The 21506-nt window shown below is 40.5% G+C and overlaps 3 protein-coding genes across 3 annotated transcripts; all 3 read right to left on the bottom strand.

Annotated features, from left to right (window-relative positions):
* Positions 1-12933: 12933 nt before the first annotated feature.
* Positions 12934-14466, bottom strand: LOC130676303 (uncharacterized). Its single transcript, XM_057482453.1, has one exon. The coding sequence runs from the start codon at positions 14464-14466 to the stop codon at positions 12934-12936; it is 1533 nt and encodes a 510-aa protein (XP_057338436.1).
* Positions 14467-16040: 1574 nt separating this feature from the next.
* On the bottom strand, positions 16041-16736 carry LOC130676301 (uncharacterized). Its single transcript, XM_057482452.1, has one exon. The coding sequence runs from the start codon at positions 16734-16736 to the stop codon at positions 16041-16043; it is 696 nt and encodes a 231-aa protein (XP_057338435.1).
* A 302-nt stretch (positions 16737-17038) lies between these two features.
* Positions 17039-17932, bottom strand: LOC130676300 (uncharacterized). Its single transcript, XM_057482451.1, has 2 exons — positions 17768-17932; positions 17039-17668 (listed from the first exon to the last, which is right to left on the bottom strand). Exons 1-2 carry the CDS (start codon positions 17930-17932, stop codon positions 17039-17041), a joined length of 795 nt encoding a protein of 264 aa, XP_057338434.1.
* Between the last annotated feature and the right edge of the window lie 3574 nt (positions 17933-21506).

Here is a 21506-nt window from a genome sequence, read left to right as displayed (position 1 = left end):
ATAAATCTCATGTTTGAACATGGATGCTCGTAGATTTCGTAGTCCTTCAATTAAATTTGTTAAGTCGATTTTTTCAAAATGATTTTTCTTGACGAAAACGGTAAAGATGGAACATTGACCCAATTTTGTGACAAGTACGTCACCCATTTTTGGTCTAGCCGCTTTCAGGTCTTCTCGATTGATGAAAGTGAGATCTCTCAACAGCTTTGAAACTGGTTTCATCATTTCACAATCCAAGGACAGGAAATGCACCATGTGATCTCTCACATACGTGATTCCATCTCGACTGTCTTTGAATTTAATTTGATTTTTAGGCAGTTTCTGAGGTCTGTTAGATTCAGAGCCAGATGAAGAAGAAACTTCGGGCGGTGAGTAGTTTTGACCACTCAAATCTTCGGCTATGTCCGAAGATGGAGGGTCGAAGACGCACCATGGAGCTTGATTCGGAAATTTAGGTGGCAAATCATCATTCACAGCCGGCTCATCCCCCAGTTGTTCGTCAACAACTTCCGGATGTGTCACATGGCGAAGATCCGATTCATTTGCCTGCTCATTTCCGACGTCTTGTTCTTGGTGTACCTCTACTTGAATCACCGTGGCTTCGTCATATTGTGTGGTCTCTGATTGGTTTGATTGAGAAGAGCTCTCTTCCCCTCTCGTCAGATCTTTTGTAGAATTTTTATTTGGTGATTTGGGTTGCTGGCTTTCGTTCAGCAACGTTTTGTCATTATCATGATTTTTTGGAGAAACTTCCCCCATTCGCTTGGGAGTTTCCCTTGGTGCTATACTGGAAGATGCAGCTGGAAAATCTTCAGTATTTAAGGTTTGAGAAGTAGAAGGTCTTGCTGTGATGGTAGAATTCCGACTGTCTGCTTCTACATCGTCATTCCAATAAAAGGTTTTAGAATGGTCATCATATTCCAGCCCTTTATGCTCTTTCTGTGCAATTCTCAACACAGTGTGTTTCCACATGGGAGTAGATGGGCTTGAACCACCACTTAAATATTTTTCGCGAAGTTTGGTAGCTCGCGACAACGGTGGAGTTGCTGGATTTGTTTCAACTTGGACTTCTGGTTCAGAGCAGCTGGCTTCGCTGGAGTCTTCATCTTCTTCAGTATTTTCATTATCTCGAAGAAATTCGTCTTCTTCTTCTTCTTCTATTTCTTCGGATTCGTCCGGGTCTTCGTTTTCATCGTATTCGTGCGGAAGGTAACTCTGTTCAAGATATTCTCTGACGTCTTTGGCCACCTGAGGGCTGACTACTGGCAGTGGATTGTAGTAGTCGTCTGGATGGACAGAGCAATCCGCTTCTTTATCTGGGATGTTAACGGTTCGTTGTTCAAGAGCTCTGTTGAAACGTTCGAATGATTTTCTCAAATCTTCCCGCAATTGTTGTCGATCTATCGCCTCGGGCGAATTTTCATCCCCCTGATCGCTGGAGCTTTTATCCTGTTCGTTCATCAGATATTCTTCGTTCATGAGTCGGACTGCTTCTTCTTCCTCCTCATCTGTTTCTTCCGAATTTGTTTCAGGTTCTGGTTCCGGATCTACTGGGGCTTGAGGTTTTGATGATGCAGGTGGTTGATTTTCTTCGAATACGTCGTCTTCAATACCCCCTGAAACGTCAGGTTCGGCAGTACTTATCTCACAGTAATTTATCTTTTTCCGATTTGGGTTTAGTTCTGTGGCTCGTCTCATACGTAAACGAGAAGCGATTGTATTACGAGGTTGTGGAGCGCTGTTGACACGGGGTTTATTTTTACCTCCCGGTTTTCGACCTCGTTTTACTGCTGCTATTGCTTCGTCGTCAGGACAAGAATTTTTCTTGAGCGGTAACATTACAGCTTCTTTGATGGGTGTTTCTTCTGAGTTAATCTCTGCCGGAGATCTTCCTTCGGGATTGTAAGATAATCCTTCGGCATATTGCTCGGAGATTTTATGACGAACAACAACAGAGAATTTATATTCACTTAATTTAGATCTCCATTTGATTTGGCGTTCTGTAACGGTTTGGCTATCCTTCAACCAGGACATACAAGGGCTGCTTGTATACAAGGTGAAGGGCTTACCATAGAGGTAAGGCCGGAATTGTTGCACCGCATACAAAACCGCCAAACATTCTTTTTCGTTATGTGTATATCTGGTTTCAGTTTCTTGCAAAACTCTAGATGTACATGAGACAATTTTCTCGACATTTGCATCCGGGTTTTCAGGAGTTTGATCTTCGTTATCGAGTTCTTGGCTCAAGATACCCGAGATGCCAACATCGGATAAACTAGTTGCTAGTATAAACGGTCGATTAAAATCTGGGTAAGCGAGGAATGAATTCTCGCACAATGCATTCTTTATGTCATCGAAAGCTTTTTGAGAATCAGCTGACCAGACGAACGGTTTAGTTTTTCTGGTAAGGTCAGTGATTGGTTTCGCTCTTTCAGCGAAGTTTTCGATGAAACGTCGGTAGTAGTTAGCTAACCCCATAAATTTGCGCGCCTCCGTATGATTACGGGGGTGGGACGCATTTTTAAGGGATGAAATTTTCTTTGGATCGGGTTTTACGCCATCTTTAGTGATAATGTGACCCAAATATTCCACCTCGGGGCAGAGAAATTTACATTTCTCGGGCTGAAGAGTTAGCCCAGCCTCTCGAAGGCGGTTGAAAAGTCTTTGCACTCGTACTTCGTGCTCTTCAAGTGAAGATGCGTAACTTACGAAATCATCCAGGTAAATGAACAATTCGGTGCCTTTTAAACCACTCAAAGTGGAGTCCATCATGCGTTGGAAAATTGCCGGAGCGCACTCAAGCCCAAAAGGCATGCAGCAATATTCCCAATCGCCATCAGGGGTAGAAAACGCAGTTTTCTCAGCATCCCTGGGATCCATTGGTACTTGATGGAAACCGCTTGCAAGATCAAACACGCTGAAATATTTCGCTCCACCGAGTTGATCTAGAATGTCAATTATGAGTGGTTAGGGATAAGCATCCCCGATGGTTATTTTATTCAAATTTCGGAAGTCGATAACCATTCTCCATTTTTTATTACCTTGCGCGTCAGATTTCTTAGGGACGATCCACAGGGGCGAATTATACGGAGATTTTGATTTACGTATAATTCCTTGTCTAAGTAAATTATCGACTTGTTTCTTAATTTCCTCGCGATGTTCTTGAGGGAAACGGTATTGTTTGATTCGGACTGGCGTATCACACGTGGTTTCGATTTTACAAGTGAACTTTTTAGATCGTCCCAGGCGATCCCCAGGAAGGTGAAAAATATCATGATTTTTCTGTATGAGTTTAAATATTTGTCTTTTTTCGAGTCGATTGAGATGGTCCGTCGGAATTTTATTAAGGATCGCGTCGATACGCTCCCTTCTGGAAAAGGATTTCCTTTCGGGTGGGGAATCAGATATCTCCGAATTTCCATCTGAAAGATCTGGATGGTCGTATTCGAATTCTTCGAGAATCTGAGGCTCGATGTTGATTTCTGCTGGGTCCGATGTCGTGTTGATCACCATACACATCGCCTGGCCATCATCCACAGAAACAACGGCTTCGCCCATTAAGAGTCCTTCCTTAAGAGGAACCTTACGGAGATAGCCTTGTCTGATTTTTGGAATCACGACAGGTACGGAGACAGACATTCGCATACGGGGTGGAATGACATACGAACGTGATGGCTTTACCCCTAAGCTGAAGTATAGGGGTCGGGAAGGTCTGGAAAATAAATTCAGAGATTGATGATGATTCGAGATTTCGGCCTGTTCCTTTCTCAGGAAGTTGTTTCCCAAAATGCCCACGCCATTGAAAGGTAAATTACCCTCACAAACGTGAAATCGAATTTTGGATCCCAAAACTTTCAGTTCGACAGAACCGATCGTCTCCATGGGATGCCCATTTAAACCTCGGAGTAGCATCGTGTCACCACGATCCACTCTAATTTCGGGTTTAAGGGCAGAAGAATTTATTAGACATACATCCCCCCCTGTATCCACAAGGAAACATTGTAGTTCTCCATGAAGAGAATTACATGAATCGAATATTTTTGGGCCTGTCCCCAGCGACAGGATATATCCTCCCTCGAGGTCGTCTTCCATTGTGAAAGGGATAGGACGGGTAGGTCGATTTTTGAGGACCAGCGTATTCCAGTAAAAGGAAATGCCAGCTCGTTCTTTGATGAAAAATTCGTTTCCAAGGATACCCGGGTAACCTCCAGGTGATCCAGGTACTACTTGGAAACAAATATCTACTTCAAAGACCTTGAGCGTCACAGTTCCAATGATTGGCATACTGCTGGTCGCTATGCCGCCCACTTTACCTCCGTTTTCTGGGTAAACGATAATGTCATCCCCCAGAGCGTCGATACAAAGGAGGTTCAGGTCAGAACCTGTATCCAGTAGAACTTCACAACCACCCTGGAAGAGGTCTGGAGATTTCATCCAGACTCTCGGACCTTTACCGATTACTAGTGCGAGGGCTTCGGGCGTTGAAGGATTTTGAATTCCTTCGCAGTCTGAGGCCTCTGCTGGGCACTCATGGATCGGCGAGGCTCGCGGGGCATACTCGCAGTCGCCTCCGCCTGTCGAGCGCCCATTAAGTTTAAATGATCGTCGTTGTTTTTCCTTGGGGCGGATTTATTCGAGTCGCGGTGAGGGCAGAACGGACAGTCGCAACATGGAGCGTTTAATTTCAGATGCTCCAGTTTTTCAGCGTCTATGTCAGCAGGATCAAACGTCACAGTCTTTGGTCTGGCTGTAAACTGCTCTTCTGTACGAGAACGTAAAGTGCTTTTCTTGTACGTTCGTGGAGTCGAATCATCGTCACGAGTCTGGCTACGTCCCCCTTTACTTGAGGTGTAAGCGTAAGTTAAGTAGTCTGCGGACTCTGCACTGGCGTCAGAGTCTACACTGTCTTCGTCGTCTGTGTCATATTTACTTCGTCTGTGGTTATTCTTAGAGTAACTGAATGTTCGTCCTCTAGTCTCTCTACGATCGTCGTAATCGTTGTAATCTCGACGAGGTCTCTGATAATCGTCTTTCGAGTATCGTCTGTTATAGTCTCCGTCGTAGTCTCGACGGTCTTTATGAGAATTACGCGAAAATTCGTTAGAATCGCGTTTCCGAGCAGGCCGCAAACATTCGCGAGTTCGCTCTTCTTTAATCGCTTTGTAAAGCTCTTCCAGCGTTCTGGGGTTTTTTAGACGCGCAAGACATTTTGGAAGGTCAGGCAAAGCGGAATAAAGGAGATCGAATGCAACCTTTTCTTGCTGCGACATGATGGCGTCTCGATTTTCTGCCGGGAGTGCAGCTTCCAGGCCTTTGATCATCTTGCGTAACCTGAAATAGAAGTCTTCGATAGTTTCTCCGTCCTTTGGGGACGCTGCAGCTAGACGTTTGTGCCAGATAAGAGCTGGATCGCCGTGGCGAAACCTCTCTCCCAGAGCGTCGAGAAGTTCTTCAACGCTGTGAATCGGAGTGTATTCAATGATGCTCTTAGCACGACCCGAAATTCTCTTCGCGATTTTTGCAACGAACATGTCATGGTGGTCTGGGAGGATGCATGGTAACCAGCTTCGTACGATTGCGTCAAATTCTCTGAAATCTTGTTCGCAAGTTGGGCCTTCACCGTTGAAATTAGGTAGCTCTCGATAGAGATCTTTGGCCATATCGTACTGGGTTGGTGGGGTGTTTGCATCGTGCAAAGTGGCATCCAGCCGGATGATGGGTCTGTCATTGTCAGGCATTTCTGCTTGTAAGCCGTGAGCTGGGGGAGGCGTTAGATTTCTTCGCCTCCGGTGTTGTTTATTACGAGTAATGGTGGTGACCACACCCTAAGGTGTTGGTGAAGCGACAATTTTATGAGTCGTTAAACTCGAAATGCAAATTGCTGACTTAGTCAGACAGAGAGAGAAAGAATTACTTTCAACAGCTCGAAGCTGTGACAATAAAGTCGATGTTTGACTTTTCGCTGACTTTGCGGTTTGATCGCGAAGTCGCGGACTGTGAACTCAGGTGTTTCGCAACTCGATTGAGGGGCAGAAAACGCTGAGTTCGCAATACGTGGAATTGCTAACCGTTAAGGTGTGGCAAGTCCACGAAAACAGGGTGTGGCACTTTCAAAAATGCCACGAAAATATAATTTTGAAATTTTTAGAATTTTGAAAATAGGAAAATTATCACAAATCTACCTTTAGTATCAAAATTGGTAGAAAAATGATACCTGTGGCTCAAAAAGAAGGATTATTAATTTCGAATCCCACCGCTGCCACCAGTGTTCTTTATGTTATGTCCGCCGCTTAATTTTTAATTATTTATCCGGGATTTCTCCCTTTGGTAGCGATAGTAATTTTTGGACAAGCGGGTTGGAGGGTGCGGACAACAATAAAGAATACGAGGAAGAAATTATCTTCCTATAATTTATTATTTATAGTGGATCTTTTCGAAAATTAAGAACCCAAACGTCTTCGAAGAGACTGGTGCTCTTGTTTAAGCCAAAAGTAATTTTATGATGATAGAAAAATAGTTCTTTCACCTACCTTTCGATGTCAATTCTTCTAGTGCGGCAGCTATTATCCCTCCAGAACTAAACAGCTCACTCGGCCTTCCTGTAAGGTTGGTAGAATGGGTGCGGCTGGGTTGATAGGATGATATCTTATGTACTACTTTCGAATGAAAATCGAACGGCTTGAGTGATGAACTTGATCTTTTATTTAGTATTTTAAATTACAACGTTTTAACAGAACGTCACTTGTTCACTCTAGTTTTTCACAACTTTTATATAATTTATATTATAAGATTATTTATCTTATCGGATATTTTAAACAGATTTTTATTTATAAATGCGTCCTTTTTCACACCCAAAAAGGGGTTTTATGCGCAGAAACTCGGCACAAAGTGAGATCACAAATTCACGTGATTTGTGTCACAATTCACTCGAACCGGATAGATCTTCGAGATCTTTCAATTGCAATTAAGAACTATACTCTACACGATAGTTGACTATCAGCCGAGTATCTAACTCAATTGGCAATTTAATTTATTAATAATGACCGTAAATGAATAAATTAATATCCTACACGAACTTAATCAGCCGGATACCTAGATCGATTTACAATTTATTTAAAGTGAATTTGGAAAACCGTAACTGATAAAATAATATCCTACACGAAATTGATCAGCCGGATACCTAAATCAGCGACGATTACTTATTGCCACGTCGGAAGATTTCTGCAATAAGATAACGGGCTATCGACGCCGTTTACGCGGACCAAGAAGTTAAAAATGAACTGAAGGCCTTGAGCCATGGTGCTCAGGCTTTTTATAAACTTTGCTTTGACAATAGATGGGGAATTTTTAATTATCGTCATTGGTGGAAAGTGACGACAGTTTATTATTTATTCGTTAAACTTATTGCAGGTGTCTTCCCACTATTCTTTGCCGCATAAAAAGGTGAAAAAGCTGACGCTGCGTTGTCGCGCGCTTTTCAAAGAGGAGCTCAGGAATAATTATTTTAAATAACTATTAACATAAAAAAAAAATTTATTTGGACATAACAGTTGTAAGTAGGAATTTCCGAATTTCCGGAAGTTGCCGAATCTGGACGAGTAGGTGCACAATTATAAGTGTCGGTGACAATCGAAACCGGGACACACAATCGGACAGACCACCCGATGATCGACACGCTGAATCAACTCAGGTAATTAATTAATTTAGACTTAGCTTCTAATTTTGTGGAACCAAGCGATAAAATTTATAATTATTATCGATACCAGGCCCTTAGCTGGTATCTTTTATAACTATTATTAATTATACTGGAAAAGCAGGTAAAGGAGAGTACAAGTAAATTTGGGACATAAGAGACGAGAAAAGTTGGAGACAAAGGAACCTGACGAGACGGAGACAAAGCCACAGAAAACACCAGAATTTGCATCAGGTATTAATTAAATTAATATTCTAGGCCCAGGCCAGAAATTAATTTAATTCACATAAATACTTAGTCGTTCGTCGGGGTAATCTACGTCTAGACCCGTAATAAATTAATTAGTCGTAAATTTTGTTAAAATTAATTTAAGCGTGACGTTGTCTAACCGGATCCAGGCCCTTTAGCCGGATCCAAGGTGTTGTTCATGATTCCAGGCCATTGCCGGAATTATTGCATCGTAGAAATTTCTAGGCCCATTGTGGAAAACACAAGCCAGAAATTCCGTGGTCTAGTCCAAGTAAAATAAAAGTAATTAATTAATTAAAATAAGTAAAATTAATTAAAATAAATGAGTAAAATTAATTAAATAATTAAAATAAAAATTATAAAGAATCCCATAATAAATGAATGATCGATTCAACAGACGCGAGAAGTCTGATATAAAATTCAATTAATTAATAATTCAAATTATTAAATAATGGGAATTAATAAATTATCGTAATTAAAGTTAATAACAATAAAAGAAAATTAAGTACCCGAAAAGAAAAGAGTCGAAGAAAGCCAAAAGTAGTCAGTAACGCGTACTTGAAAGAATCGAGTAAGAATCGGGTAAATGTGGTATTGAAATTCCCGACAGAAAATTATTGCGGTTAGAGATAATCATGGAAATGAAAGTGATAGTGAGGGAATCAATAAAATTGATTAATTTATAATAAAAATATCTTTAAGCTCAATTTTAATTAATTAATTTATTGTAAAAGCGTGGAGGGAAAGTTGATGGCCGGACGCCATTTTAAAATTATTAAAAATCAGTGTGTGTGAAAATAAGTCCAGGGGATTAGAGTGAGTGAATGCGTGTACAGATCCAGGGGATCAAGTTATGGAAATTATTCTTATAAAATTATTGTTCGTCAGGTACGACGATTTTAAATTGTTTTAAAATAAATGTCAAAGGTAGTTTGCTATTAATAAAGTTGTGTGCGTGTGTGTGTGAAATGCCAAAGGTAGTTGGTTTAGTTAAGGTTTAGGAAATCGTCAAAGGTAGTTACCGAGATTAAGTTTTATAATTGTCAAAGGTACTTGACGTTAGTCCCGGGAAAAATGGATTAGATCTGGCCATATATAAAAAGATCTGGCCAGATCTTTAAATTGTCTCTATCTGACGAGATCTGGCCAGAGATAATCAGATCTGACCAGAGATAACTAAAAAACAATCTTATTAGATCTGACCAGATCTGGTTAGATTTTTAAATTGTTTCTATCTGGCAAGACATGGCCATATATAACTAGATCTGAACAGATGTATTCAAACAGATCTCTACCTAGATCTTTCAGTTGCTATTTTTTTTATTATTATCCTAGATAAATTTTAAATGTTTATGTATGAAATCCAGATGCTATTATGGAATAGGAAAGATAATTATTGTTAATCAGATATGTTTTTTATTCTCATTCGACGCTTGAGATAACATTTTTAAACATACACTTATATTAAAAATTCCTAAACTTAAATTGTATTAATGAAAGTAATACGAGCTAAACTTGTTTACACGTCAATAAATTTGACCAATGTGAGATCTTTGAGTTATAGCTCAATCTCAAAATATTTTAAACTTAAATAAATAACTTCATTATTAAATTAACTTAAATTATTTAATTCAATCATTAAACATGTTACACGTTTATCATAGGTCAATATAAAAATTAACATATATATTAAAATATAATTTGTATTGTAGTAATAGACAATAATTAGTCAGCAATTTTTTTAGGCTTCAATTTAATAATTTAAGTAAATTTAATAATTACGTTCAAAATAACTGTTTTAAACATATGAATAAAGATAGTAAAAAAAATGCGTATCTGTCTTGATCAATTACTAAAAAAAAAAATTATCAAATAGAAGCTAGTTGAAAATATTTACATGTATCAATTATAATCTTTAACAAATATGTTATGGAATATATTTGTCAATCAATAAAATGGTAAAAGAATTAAAGACCCATTGTCATTCATCCTTTATATGATTTACTATAATATATGCATAACTACTTAATCAGATCTGATCGAATCTGATGCTGTTGACAACTTCGATATAGTTATATCTGGCCAGATATGATAAGACCTTTTCATGTCTAATGCATTTTACAATCCAGATATAGTTATAACTGTTTAGATCTGATCAGATATGACTAGATCTGGTCATGTCTGATGAATTTTTCAACCCAGATATTGTTATATCTGTTTAGATCTGATCAGATATGACTAGATCTGATCAGGTCTGATGTTTTTTTCAATTCAGATATAGTTATATCGCACTTGTTTAAACAGCAGTGTTGCTGCTACCGCACATATTTTTATTAAATCAGCTTTTAAAAAATAATGCATTTATTAAAACTTAGGGCTTCACTTAAGATCGAGATTGTACTGGTCTTTTCATGACCTCGTCTCGATTTGTCAAGACAAGACCAAGACAATAATATATATCGCAATTCAATCCTAATATCATTAAAAACATCTCGCTAAGTCTAGACAAGACATTAAAAAATGAGTATAAGTATATGAGAATTACTCGTAATAAGAATCCATGCTCCATCCACACACACACACACACACACACACACACACACACACACACACACACACACACACACACACACACATCATTCTGAAAATAGTCAGAATAGCTTCCTAGGACCTCACATCGTCGACATCTGATAAAAACTCGACTTTCGAAAATCGGGGTGAAAACAATAACTTCCCAATTTTTCGAAAATCGTCGATTTTCTTAGTGGGGTTACGTTCTGGCTTTAATTAAATTTAAATAAAAATTATTAGAAATTTTTTTTTTGAAGTCTCGAATTATTTATTCGCCACAGTAGGCGAATAAACGGTCCGACACTTCTTATAATCATAATTAATTAATAAATTAAGAAATCGTTACTTTGTTGGCGATATTATTTTTATTCACCGCCAACAATGTAACGGAAATCTCTTGTGATAAGAGAGTCGCCGTGGCTCGCGGATAGTCTAAACAGATGACGATGCATGAGACCCGGGCCACGACGATTCTCTCATAGGAAACCTGAGATGCAACGTTAACATTTTGATAATGTATAATACCAAGGAGCGACAGAATCAAGTCAGTGGATTACAAGTCAGTCGCTTACAAGGCAGTCGATCACAAGATCTAGTAGAGCCCAGAACTCTACACAAACCTGCTGGCTTGATCCTGTCACTCGGACTTGAAGCAAAATATATATCCGTATTTTATTCAAATACGCACTCCTTATTTAAACTTTGGGCGTTGCTACGGGCAGCCCAAAAATCACATACCTCGTATTGGGCGCCGCTACCGGCAGCCCAATACTCTCACCTGTTCCGGGCGCCGATACCGGCAGCCTGAACGCTTCCTTTCCGAACCCGAAATTCATGCTTCGAGGCCGATGACGCAGAACGTCAGGATGTGCGGTACAGCTCGGTTGCGAGATTCGAGGTGTCATCGCGGACTTTACCGAAGGTCGTCCGAAAATTACGTCGCTGGAAGTTATTGTTGAGCTTTCAGGCTCTTGTGTTGTTGAGCCTTCGAACTCTGGTGGTTTGATCGACCAATTAAAATTGCTTTTTCCTACAAAGGAACCGAGTCTTCAGGGCTCGTCTTGTTTGCGTTCAACGGAGGCATCAAAGGGATTACTTGGGGCAAGTGATGGGGCCCATAATCGTCATCATGGTAAGTCAATAAACTTTTTTGCATAAAATAAAAGAAGGTCAACAGCTGACGCACCTGGTGTCTATCGACACCCTAACGTCGTCAACCTGGTAAAATTAAAAATATTCTGTCTGATTAATAGATAAGCCAGAATGTAACAGCGGGAAGTTAAAAAAGTTACAAGCCCCCTGTAAAATATTAACCTAAAAACTACATTAAATATTTATTTGCTGGATCAGGATGGTGAAAGAAATAAAAATTCACTTTTACAATGTATTGTCCATATTTAATAAAAATAAATCACAGATAATAGCGTAGAGTACAAGAGTCGATCACGAGTTTATATCAGAGCACTTATTGAATGTATTTAGACTATGTTTAGTTTTCGTTGAGTTCTATATAAATTGCATGGCACCGTACACATGAAATATTATATACATATAGATATAGAGCGCAGTTGAATTGAAGATTGAGTTTTTCGAGTTTAATAGAATATGAGTTTTCTATAATTTTACACGGCACCATACACGTGAATTAATTTATAGTATAGAGCGCAGTAAAGAATAAATTATTAACAATTAATGATTTATAAATATCACAATTAGTTCGAGTACAATTTTAATTCACAAGTAAATTTAATTATGCGACATGAAGAGTACGAGTAAGAACCGAGTAAAAAATACTAAGATGCGTAGAGAGCCGAGTCTGAACGTATATAAATTCTTTGCAGTCACAAATAAAATTTGGTATTTATTTTAGAGATTAAATATTACTGGATGACTGAATGATGACAACAGTCACACCAGTTGACATCGAGTACGAGTGAAAAATTAAGCAATGAGCAATGAAAGTGAATGTAAATTGAGAAGAATTATTTGTGGCTGCAAAGTCACGTGATGGCGAGTATATGTATAGGTATAGCCGGCAGGTTATTTTGACACGCGGTCAACACAAAAATGATCACAGATTTTATGAATTAAGTTGAGAATATAAATGAAAAATATAGATAAATAACAATACCTGATGAAGTAGCGAGTAATAATCAAATTGATATAATCAATAATGCAGGATAATTTGCACGATGTACTTGAATATTATGAATACTGACAGCACGTGGTGTTCTATATCAGGTGTTGTAGAATAATGCCAGTTGCCGCGTAGCTGGCTATCGAGTTGAAATTCCGAGTATCAGAGGGCGCGTCGATAGCAGCACCTCTGGTATAGTAGAGCGTAGAGTTATCAAGTGTTTTGGCGCGAACATTTGATATTTACGCAACATTCCGCCCGCCATCAGGAACAGAGTTGCTGATTATGATCTTGAGTACCTGATGATTGCTGAATTGATTGCCGATGATTTAGGCATCTGGTTCTGGAGCAAGTGGCAAGAGTGCGAGCTTGGCAATCGGTCGAGTGAGAGTACCAGTGGCTGTTTGAATGGTAACCACTCGAGTGAGATTGTCCTTTCTGGATGTAGCGCAGTCACTTTAGCAAGTGGACAGCGAGTTGGTGGAGTTCGTTCATCAGTGAGAAGGACGAGCGAGCCGAGTTTGATGTCGTTGCGAGCATGATGCCACTTGGTGCGAGCTAAATGGCGTTGAATGTAACTGGTGGACCAGTGTTTCCAAAAATGCTGGACACGTTGCTGACTGAACTGCCAGCGAGAGAGTCTTGATACTTTTGTATCCATGAGTGATGGTTCAGGGATGGCAACGATTGGTCTCCCAATGAGAAAGTGACCTGGAGTGAGCGATGAAAGATCGTGAGGATCGTTTGATAGAGCCTCCAGTGGTCTCGAGTTCAAAATCTCCTCCACTTGCGTTAAAAGAGTCGTAAGTTCTTCAAACGTGAAGGCTGATTCTCCGAGTGTGCGAGTCAGGTGATATTTCACCGATTTCACTGCGGCTTCCCATTTACCACTTATATGGAGAGCAGCAGGGGGGTTGAAATGCCATGTGATTTGATGCACAGTGGCCCAATCGAGTAGAGCATGAGATTCTTGAGTGCCTTGAGTGAAGAGCCGCTTGAGTTCAGAGCATGCGCCTTGGAATGTTGTTCCACAGTCGCTGTAGAGTGTTGTACATACCCCTCGACGGTGAATAAACCGTCGGAGAGCTGCTATGATTCCTGATGATGAGTAGTCGCTGACAAGGTCGACGTGCACTGCTGATGTAGTCAGACAGACAAACACACAGATCCAGCCCTTGTATATCCTGGATCCTCGACCTTTCCATGATTTGATTGATACTGGACCAGCGTAATCGACTCCAGTGTGAGAAAATGGTGGCGCTGGAGTGACACGTTGAGTTGGGAGTTGTCCCATTAATTGCTGAGCCCGAACACCTCGATGACGAGCACAGACGAGACATTTGAGTATGTGTGAGCGTACTGGTTGACGTCCACCAATGATCCAGTATCGGAGTCGAGTATGAGCGAGTGTGAGTTGAGTACCACCATGCATGGTACGCTGATGGGCATCAGAGATGACGAGTCGAGTTAGAGCAGCATCACGAGGTAAAATTGCAGGATGCTTCTGTTGATCTGAGTCTGGAGCATTTTCCAATCTCCCCCCTACTCGGATGATGCCATCGGTGTCTTGATAAGCCACCAACCGAGCAAATGGGTGATCCTTTGGCCATGATGCCTGTTTTGCGAGTAGTTGGAGTTCAGAGTTGAAATGAGTACGTTGAGTTTCCTTGATGCAGAACTGGAGTGCGAGATTGATTTCAGTTGATGTGAGTGGACGAGCGAGAGTCGAGTGTGGTATGCGTTTGATCATATCGCGTACCCTCCCACAAATTGCTGTAACTCTGAGCATGCGCAACAGTGGGATTGGACGTTCCATTAGCGTCCAAGACGAGTTGAGCGGTTGAGCCGAAACATAGAGTGATTTGACTGGACGTTTTTCCAGGTGAGTATCTGCATCTCTATGAATAGGACTGGTTGGCCAGGACGGCGAGTCTTCGAGCAACCATGATGGGCCAGACCACCATAGTTGATGAGTTATAAGCTGACTGGTTGTCAAGCCTCGAGTTGCACAATCTGCTGGATTGTCAGTGCCAGGAACAAACTTTCAGTGGCCATCTGGAATTAGTTCTTGAATAAATGATACCCGATTCCTGACAAAGTCTTTCCAGCGAGACAGGTGCGAGTGTATCCACGTGAGCGTGATTGATGAATCGGTCCAGAGATATGTTGGCACATGCAAGTAGTTGAGTGTAGTCTGGCAGTGTTTGACGAGTTTTGCCAACATGTGAGCCACGGTAAGTTCCAAGCGTGGAATCGTTAGGGGTTTCAACGGTGCCACCTTGGTTTTATAGCAAAGCAGCGTAACCTTTGCCCTCTGAGTTCGAGTTGTTGGTAGGACCTTGATAAAAACTGCCGCAGCCATCGCCAATTGCGAGGCATCGGAGAATCCATGGATTTCTAGAGCCGAGTTCGTGGACGAGTGGATCCATCTGGGAATTTTGATGATATCAATCATGTTGAGTTGAGTCTTAAATGAAATCCATTTCTGACGTAGTTCGGCAGACAATGGAGTGTCCCAGCCGAGTTTGACAAGCCAAAGTTCCTGCATGAACATTTTGGCTTGAATTATGAGTGGTGATAAAAATCCCAGTGGATCAAAGATCTGAGCAATCTCTGATAAAATTGCACGCTTTGTGCACGGTTAAGTTGAGCATGGTGGCGAGTGTTTGAACGAGAATTGATCCTTGTTTGAAGACCAGTACATCCCAAGAATTTTGGTGCTGACTTCTGGATCCTCTATTTTATATTGTGTAATCGCTTCCGCACGATTGAGCTGAAGTAATTTGCGATGATTGCTTGCCCATTTGGCGAGTGAGAATCCGCCCACCATGCACAGACCCTCGATGTCATTTGCAACTGCTTGCAGTGACTCGAGATCATCTGCGCCTCCGGAAATGTCGTCGACATACCGACCTCTAGTGAGTGGATTGATTGCGAGTGGGAATCGATGTCCTTCAACTTCGACTAATTGGAGCAGGGATCGAACAGCAAGAAATGGAGCTGATGTCGTCCCATAGGTTACTGTGGCGAGTTTGAAGGGGATGATATTTCCTTCTTTGTCGAACCAGAGGATTTGTTGGAGATCCTGGTCATTTTCGTGAACCAGAATTTGTCGATACATTTTGTTGACATCTGTGATAAAGATGAACCGGTGTTGTCGTGAGCTGATGAGCACGTCGAAGATGTTAACGAGTAATTTTGGCCCGGTATGCATGATATCGTTGAGTGAGAGTCCTGAACTGGTTGGTTTTGAGCCGTTGAAGACCACACAGATCTTGAAGTTGTTGTTGTCTTCCTTCAGTACCCCATGGTGGGGTAAGAAGTATTGAATTGATGATGTAGATGATGCCGCAGGCACCATGTGCTTGTTCGAGATATTCTGCCATGAAATTAATGTAGTGTTTTGAGCCGAGCATCATGATCAAGCCGTCGCATGAGATGTTGTAAGCAGCGACGAGCTGCTGTGTATGAGTTCCCCAGTTGTTGCGGGTCTGATATTAATGGCAGTCTGACAATGTATCTGCCAGAACTGTCTCGAGTGTGAGTGTCCTGGAAGTGAGCTTCACAAGCCTCGTCTTCGGGAGTTAATGAGCGTAATTGAGTTGAACTGACCTCTTCTTGGAGCCAGAATCGAGTTAGTAAGTCTTGAAGATCTTGATCATGATGATTGGAGACAGCATGATGAATTCTCAGTGGTTTGTTGAGCCGAGCTTGGACTGGACCAATGATAATCCAGCCAAAAATTGTATTTTGAGCGAGTAATCCAGGAGATTTGCATTTGATGATCTCGCCAGTGATGACCTGGCCGTAGTAATCAGCTCCAAGGATGACATTCGTTGGATCTGGAGTTCCAAAGTCTGGATCTGCGAGCGTGAGATGCGAGTACTGTGCCAAGTCAGTATCTAGGACTTGGTCAGATGGTAATTGAGCAGTTAATCCACTGAGAATGTGTGCCTTTATCGTGAGTGATTGATCCGAGTAGCATGAGCGCAGAGTGAGAGTTGCACATCCCCTGGTACGGCCAGCTTCGGCTGCACCAATCCCTAGGATAGTAAGGTGTGATCGAGCACGAGAAATATTCAGCATTCTTACCAATGAATCTGAAACAAAGGATATCTCAGAACCGGTATCTAAGAGAATGCGTATTGGATGAGTACTTAACTTGGTACTACGTAGACTTGACAAGTCGCGAGTAACGTAGCGTAATGATGAGCTTGAGTACAACCAGTTGTTGAGTTCTGAGTGGACGAGTGATGAGTACGAGTGCTGCGATCATGAGTATTTTGAGCTTGAGTGTGGGCAAGAGTGCTGTTTGAGTGCGATGAGCTTGTAGTAGGTGAGTGCGAGTGAGTATCGAGTGCTCGAGTGTCGTGCGGAAGCGCAAAATCTTATTGAGTTTGAGCAGGAGCACTTTGAGTTTGAGTTGCAGTGATTCCTGGGTGAATCATCGAGTGGTGCTGTTCCTCACACACTCTGAAACGGAATGGTGATTTGCATGACTCGACTCGATGGTGTCCAAGACAGTTTGGACATAGTCTGGCTTGAATCACCAGCTGAGTGCGTTGCTGTGGAGTCATTTTCCCAAACTGGTCACATCTGACCAGAAAGTGATCACCTTGGCACAGGTCGCACGGATACTGTGCTTTGGCCACCACCTTGGGTTGAGTGCTTGCTGGTGTTGATGTTCCAGCCGATTTTGGAGCCGAGGATGTTGCCATATGAGCGTAGGAGTTCTTATGGACTTTGGAGCTTGAGTGCGAGTTTGAGTGACTGGATTTCTGCTGATCACCAGCCTTTGAGGTACTTTCCTCGTACCGTTCTTGAGCACGAGCACGATCCGTGAGGAACTGACGCAATTGTTTGAGTTTTGGGAACTCGACTGAAGCTCCCAGAGACAATTCCCACTGTTCACGAGTTGAGCGGTCGAGTTTAGAGATGATAATGTGAGTGAGAAGGTAGCAGTCTCCATCCTGGAGATTGACCTTCTGAGCGAGGAGTGCATTGATCGCCTCGTGGGTCTAGTCAATGAGCAAGTAGAGTTGTTTCGAAGAGCGTGAGGTGAGTGCTGGAAGGTTGACCAGCTTGTCGAGCTGAGCACCGATGAGTAAGCGAGGTACATCATACCGCTTGCAGATAGCACCCCAGGCGACTGAGAAGCTTTCATTGCACATCGGGGTGTTGGCGATCGCTTGAGCCGCTTGACCTGTAAGGTACGTCTTCAGGTAATGAAGACGTTCGACGTCCTCCAGGCCAGCATGATTGATGACGACGGACTTGAACATGTCCCTGAACTCTGGCAACTTGGCATAGTCACCAGAGAATGGAGTGATGTTGAGTGGAGCGAGATTGACGCTACTGTGTGAGCGTTGAGTCGAGTTCTGAGCTTGAGTTGGTTGAGCAGGAGTGTCGAGTGCGTGGATGAGTGTTGATAGGCGAGTGCGAGCTCCCAGGTATGACCTGTATGCTACATCAAAGATGCCATCCTTGATGTACGAGTGCTGGAGGAATTCCTCCGTTGCGTTGGCTCCCAGGTAGTCGTGGACAACGGAAAATTGCTGCCACTCCTGGGTGAGTACTTCGAGTCAAGCCTTGAGTGCTGCTGCACCTTCAGCAGCAGTGAGTGCTGAAGCAAGAGCTTCAGTGTCCGAGATCAGCTTCATTCTGGACAGTTGACTGCTGATCTTGAGTTGAAGTTCGCATCCCTTTGGTGGACTTCCTGCGAGTACGCCTCTTGGAATCTTGAGTGTCGAGTGCCTTGCGAGTCTCCGCATCAGTGATGTCGGAGTCGCTGGGATTACCGGTGGCTGGTAATATCCCAGTTGGAGTGGTCGAGTGGTCATCACTTCCAGTGATGACAACGGTTGGAGTGAGTGGGAGAGTGGGAGCATCGTCCTTGGACACTCCTTCTCCCGTCGAGTTCTTGTCATCAGCCATTGAATCTGATGAATTGATTGTAATATTAGAATTTATGCGAGTATGAAAACAGGAGTTTTTTCTGTGATCACTTTTACGCAGTTTTCACCATCCGATCCGGCTCGAAGGACCATAATGTAAAATATTAACTTAAAAACTACATTAAATATTTATTTGCTGGATCGGGATGGTGAAAGAAATAATAAGTCACTAATTTGGTGTATTGTCCATATTCAATAAAAATAAATCACAGATAATAGCGTAGAGTACAAGAGTCGATCACGAGTTTATGTCAGAGCACTTATTGAATGTAATTTAATTATGTTTAGTTTTCTTGAGTTCAATATAAATAACATGGCACCGTACACATGAATATTATTTACATATATATAGAGAGCGTAGTTGAATTGAAGATTGAGTTTTTTGAGTTTAATAGAATATGAGTTTTCTATAATTTTACACGGCACCATACACGTGAATTAATTTATAGTATAGAGCGCAGTAAAGAATAAATTATTAACAATTAATGATTTATAAATATCACAATTAGTTCGAGTACAATTTTAATTCACAAGTAAATTTAATTACGCGACATGAAGAGTACGAGTAAGAACCGAGTAAAAAAATACTAAGATGCGTAGAGAGCCGAGTCTGAACGTATAATAATTACTTTGCAGTCACAAATAAAATTTGATATTGATTTTAGAGATTAAGTATGACTGGATGGCTACCCCCCTTTACATCTCAGAAATAAGATCTCGAGACAATAATATCTCAATTGCTAGAGATATTATCGGGGGTCACCGACTGGATGACTGCATGATGACATCAGTCACACCAGTTGACATCGAGAACAAATAAATAATTAAGCAATGAGTAATAAAGTAAATTGTGGATTGAAATAAATTATTTGTGGCTGCTAAGTCACGCGATGGCGAGTATATATATAGATATAGCCGGCACGTTATTTTGACACGCGGTCAACACAAAAATGATCACAGATTTTATGAATTAAGTTGAGAATATAATTGAAAAATATGGATAATAAACAATACCTGATTAATCAGCGAGTAATATTCAAAATGATATAATCAATGAAGTAGAATAATTGGCACGATGTAATTAATTGTGATAAGTACTAATGGCACGTGGTGTTCTATAAAAGGTGTTGTAGAATAATGCCAGTTGCCGCGTAGCTGGCTATCGAGTTGAAATTCCGAGTATCAGAGGGCGCGTCGATAGTTGCACCTCTAGTATAGTAGAGCGTAGAGTTATCAAGTGTTCTGGCGCTAACATTTAATATTTACGCAACACCCCCAAATTTCGATAAAAAATAATTTTCATAAATTTTCCTATATTTAATCATAACTATTTGACAAACGGGAGGGAAGCTAAAAATTTAATACTGTTATTTTTTTTCATAACACAATAAAATTTCACTTACGATTGATTTAAAATAATTTTCATTTATTTAACCGATATTTAGTTATGAAAAATAATTAATTATGAATAGAAAATCAGAAATATATCCTAAATTAATCTCAATAATTGTTTTTATTACTGGAGGGATATAATTTTCGGTGTTCGCGTACTATACGTAATAAATATTGCTTCTGTTCTTCATCTTTAATTTCGAATTCGTTGAATTCTTTAATTGAAGCCACCCCCCGTTCAGCAATATCATTTACAACTTTGATAGTTCGAAGTATCTCCAGACGGTAGCACGACTTGTGATCCGCGGATAAAATATCCGCGACAAAATATCCGAAGACATTTTATCCGATAGACAAAATATCCCCGGACTAAATATCCAAGAGACAATAAATCCGCGACAAAATATCCTGTCGAGAAATTATCTACTATCACGTTGATCGTAACGAAATTATTGCATTAACTAATTGAAAGGTGTCACCGCATACTAATGTATTTTAAATAATTATATCATTAACTCTAACCTGTATTTATATTGAGCACTATCTTATTTTTGTAAAATACGTATATATAAGTAACAGATAAAAAATAATAAAATAAGTGAAGTTAATATAATAATCGATTAATTGGAGTATTGGATAATAACTTCACATTGTTAATATATAATTATTGTTATAAAATGGGGTTAAAATTTATAATGTCTCAGAAAGGAAAAAAAAATGTTGATCCATGAAGGTTATGTATATTGTCAAAAAAGTACAAATAAGGATAATATAACCTGGCGTTGTAAAATGTTTAACAAACTTAACTGTAGAATCGTTATTCATACAAATTCTGATAATCGATCTGGTAATTAAAATATACTATTATTTGAAGAGTATTAATATATGATTGTTATTATTTTATAAATTTATGATAGGTAAAAACATCGATGATGTTCCAATCCATGACCATGCTGCTGACATTGCGGGTATTGAGTGTAATAAATTGAAAACAAAAATCAAAAAATTAGCAAAGAACACAACAAATGATAATCCTACTGCCGTAGTTGCCAGTGCTTTTTCTAATGTGGCATCTCCTGTTGCCGCACGTTTGCCGAAGCCCGAGTCTATGGTTAGGACAGTACAACGTAGACGCCAGAAGGATAAGCCTGAATTACCGAATCCGCAAAATCGTGGGGAATTAATAATTCCGAATGAATATCAATTAACCAATAAAGGCGAAATGTTTTTGCTTCATGATAGTGGTGGGAATGCTAATAGATTTTTGATATTTGCCACTGAAAAAAACTTGGAAACGTTATCTCAATGTGAGTTGTGGGCAGCTGATGGTACATTCTCTGCTGTCCCAACTGTATTCAAACAATTATATACAATTCATGGTATGAAAAATGGAAAAATATTACCGCTTATTTATTTACTAGCACCTAATAAGAATAAAAAAATGTACACTAAATTTTTAAAAACTTTGAAAAATGTGAAACCTAACCTAAACCCGAAAAGAATTATGATC

This window comes from Microplitis mediator, chromosome 10, assembly GCF_029852145.1.
Source record: "Microplitis mediator isolate UGA2020A chromosome 10, iyMicMedi2.1, whole genome shotgun sequence".
Lineage (NCBI taxonomy): Eukaryota > Metazoa > Arthropoda > Insecta > Hymenoptera > Braconidae > Microplitis > Microplitis mediator.
Note: the sequence above shows the minus strand (reverse complement) of the source record. Positions and strands in the feature narration are given on the sequence as shown.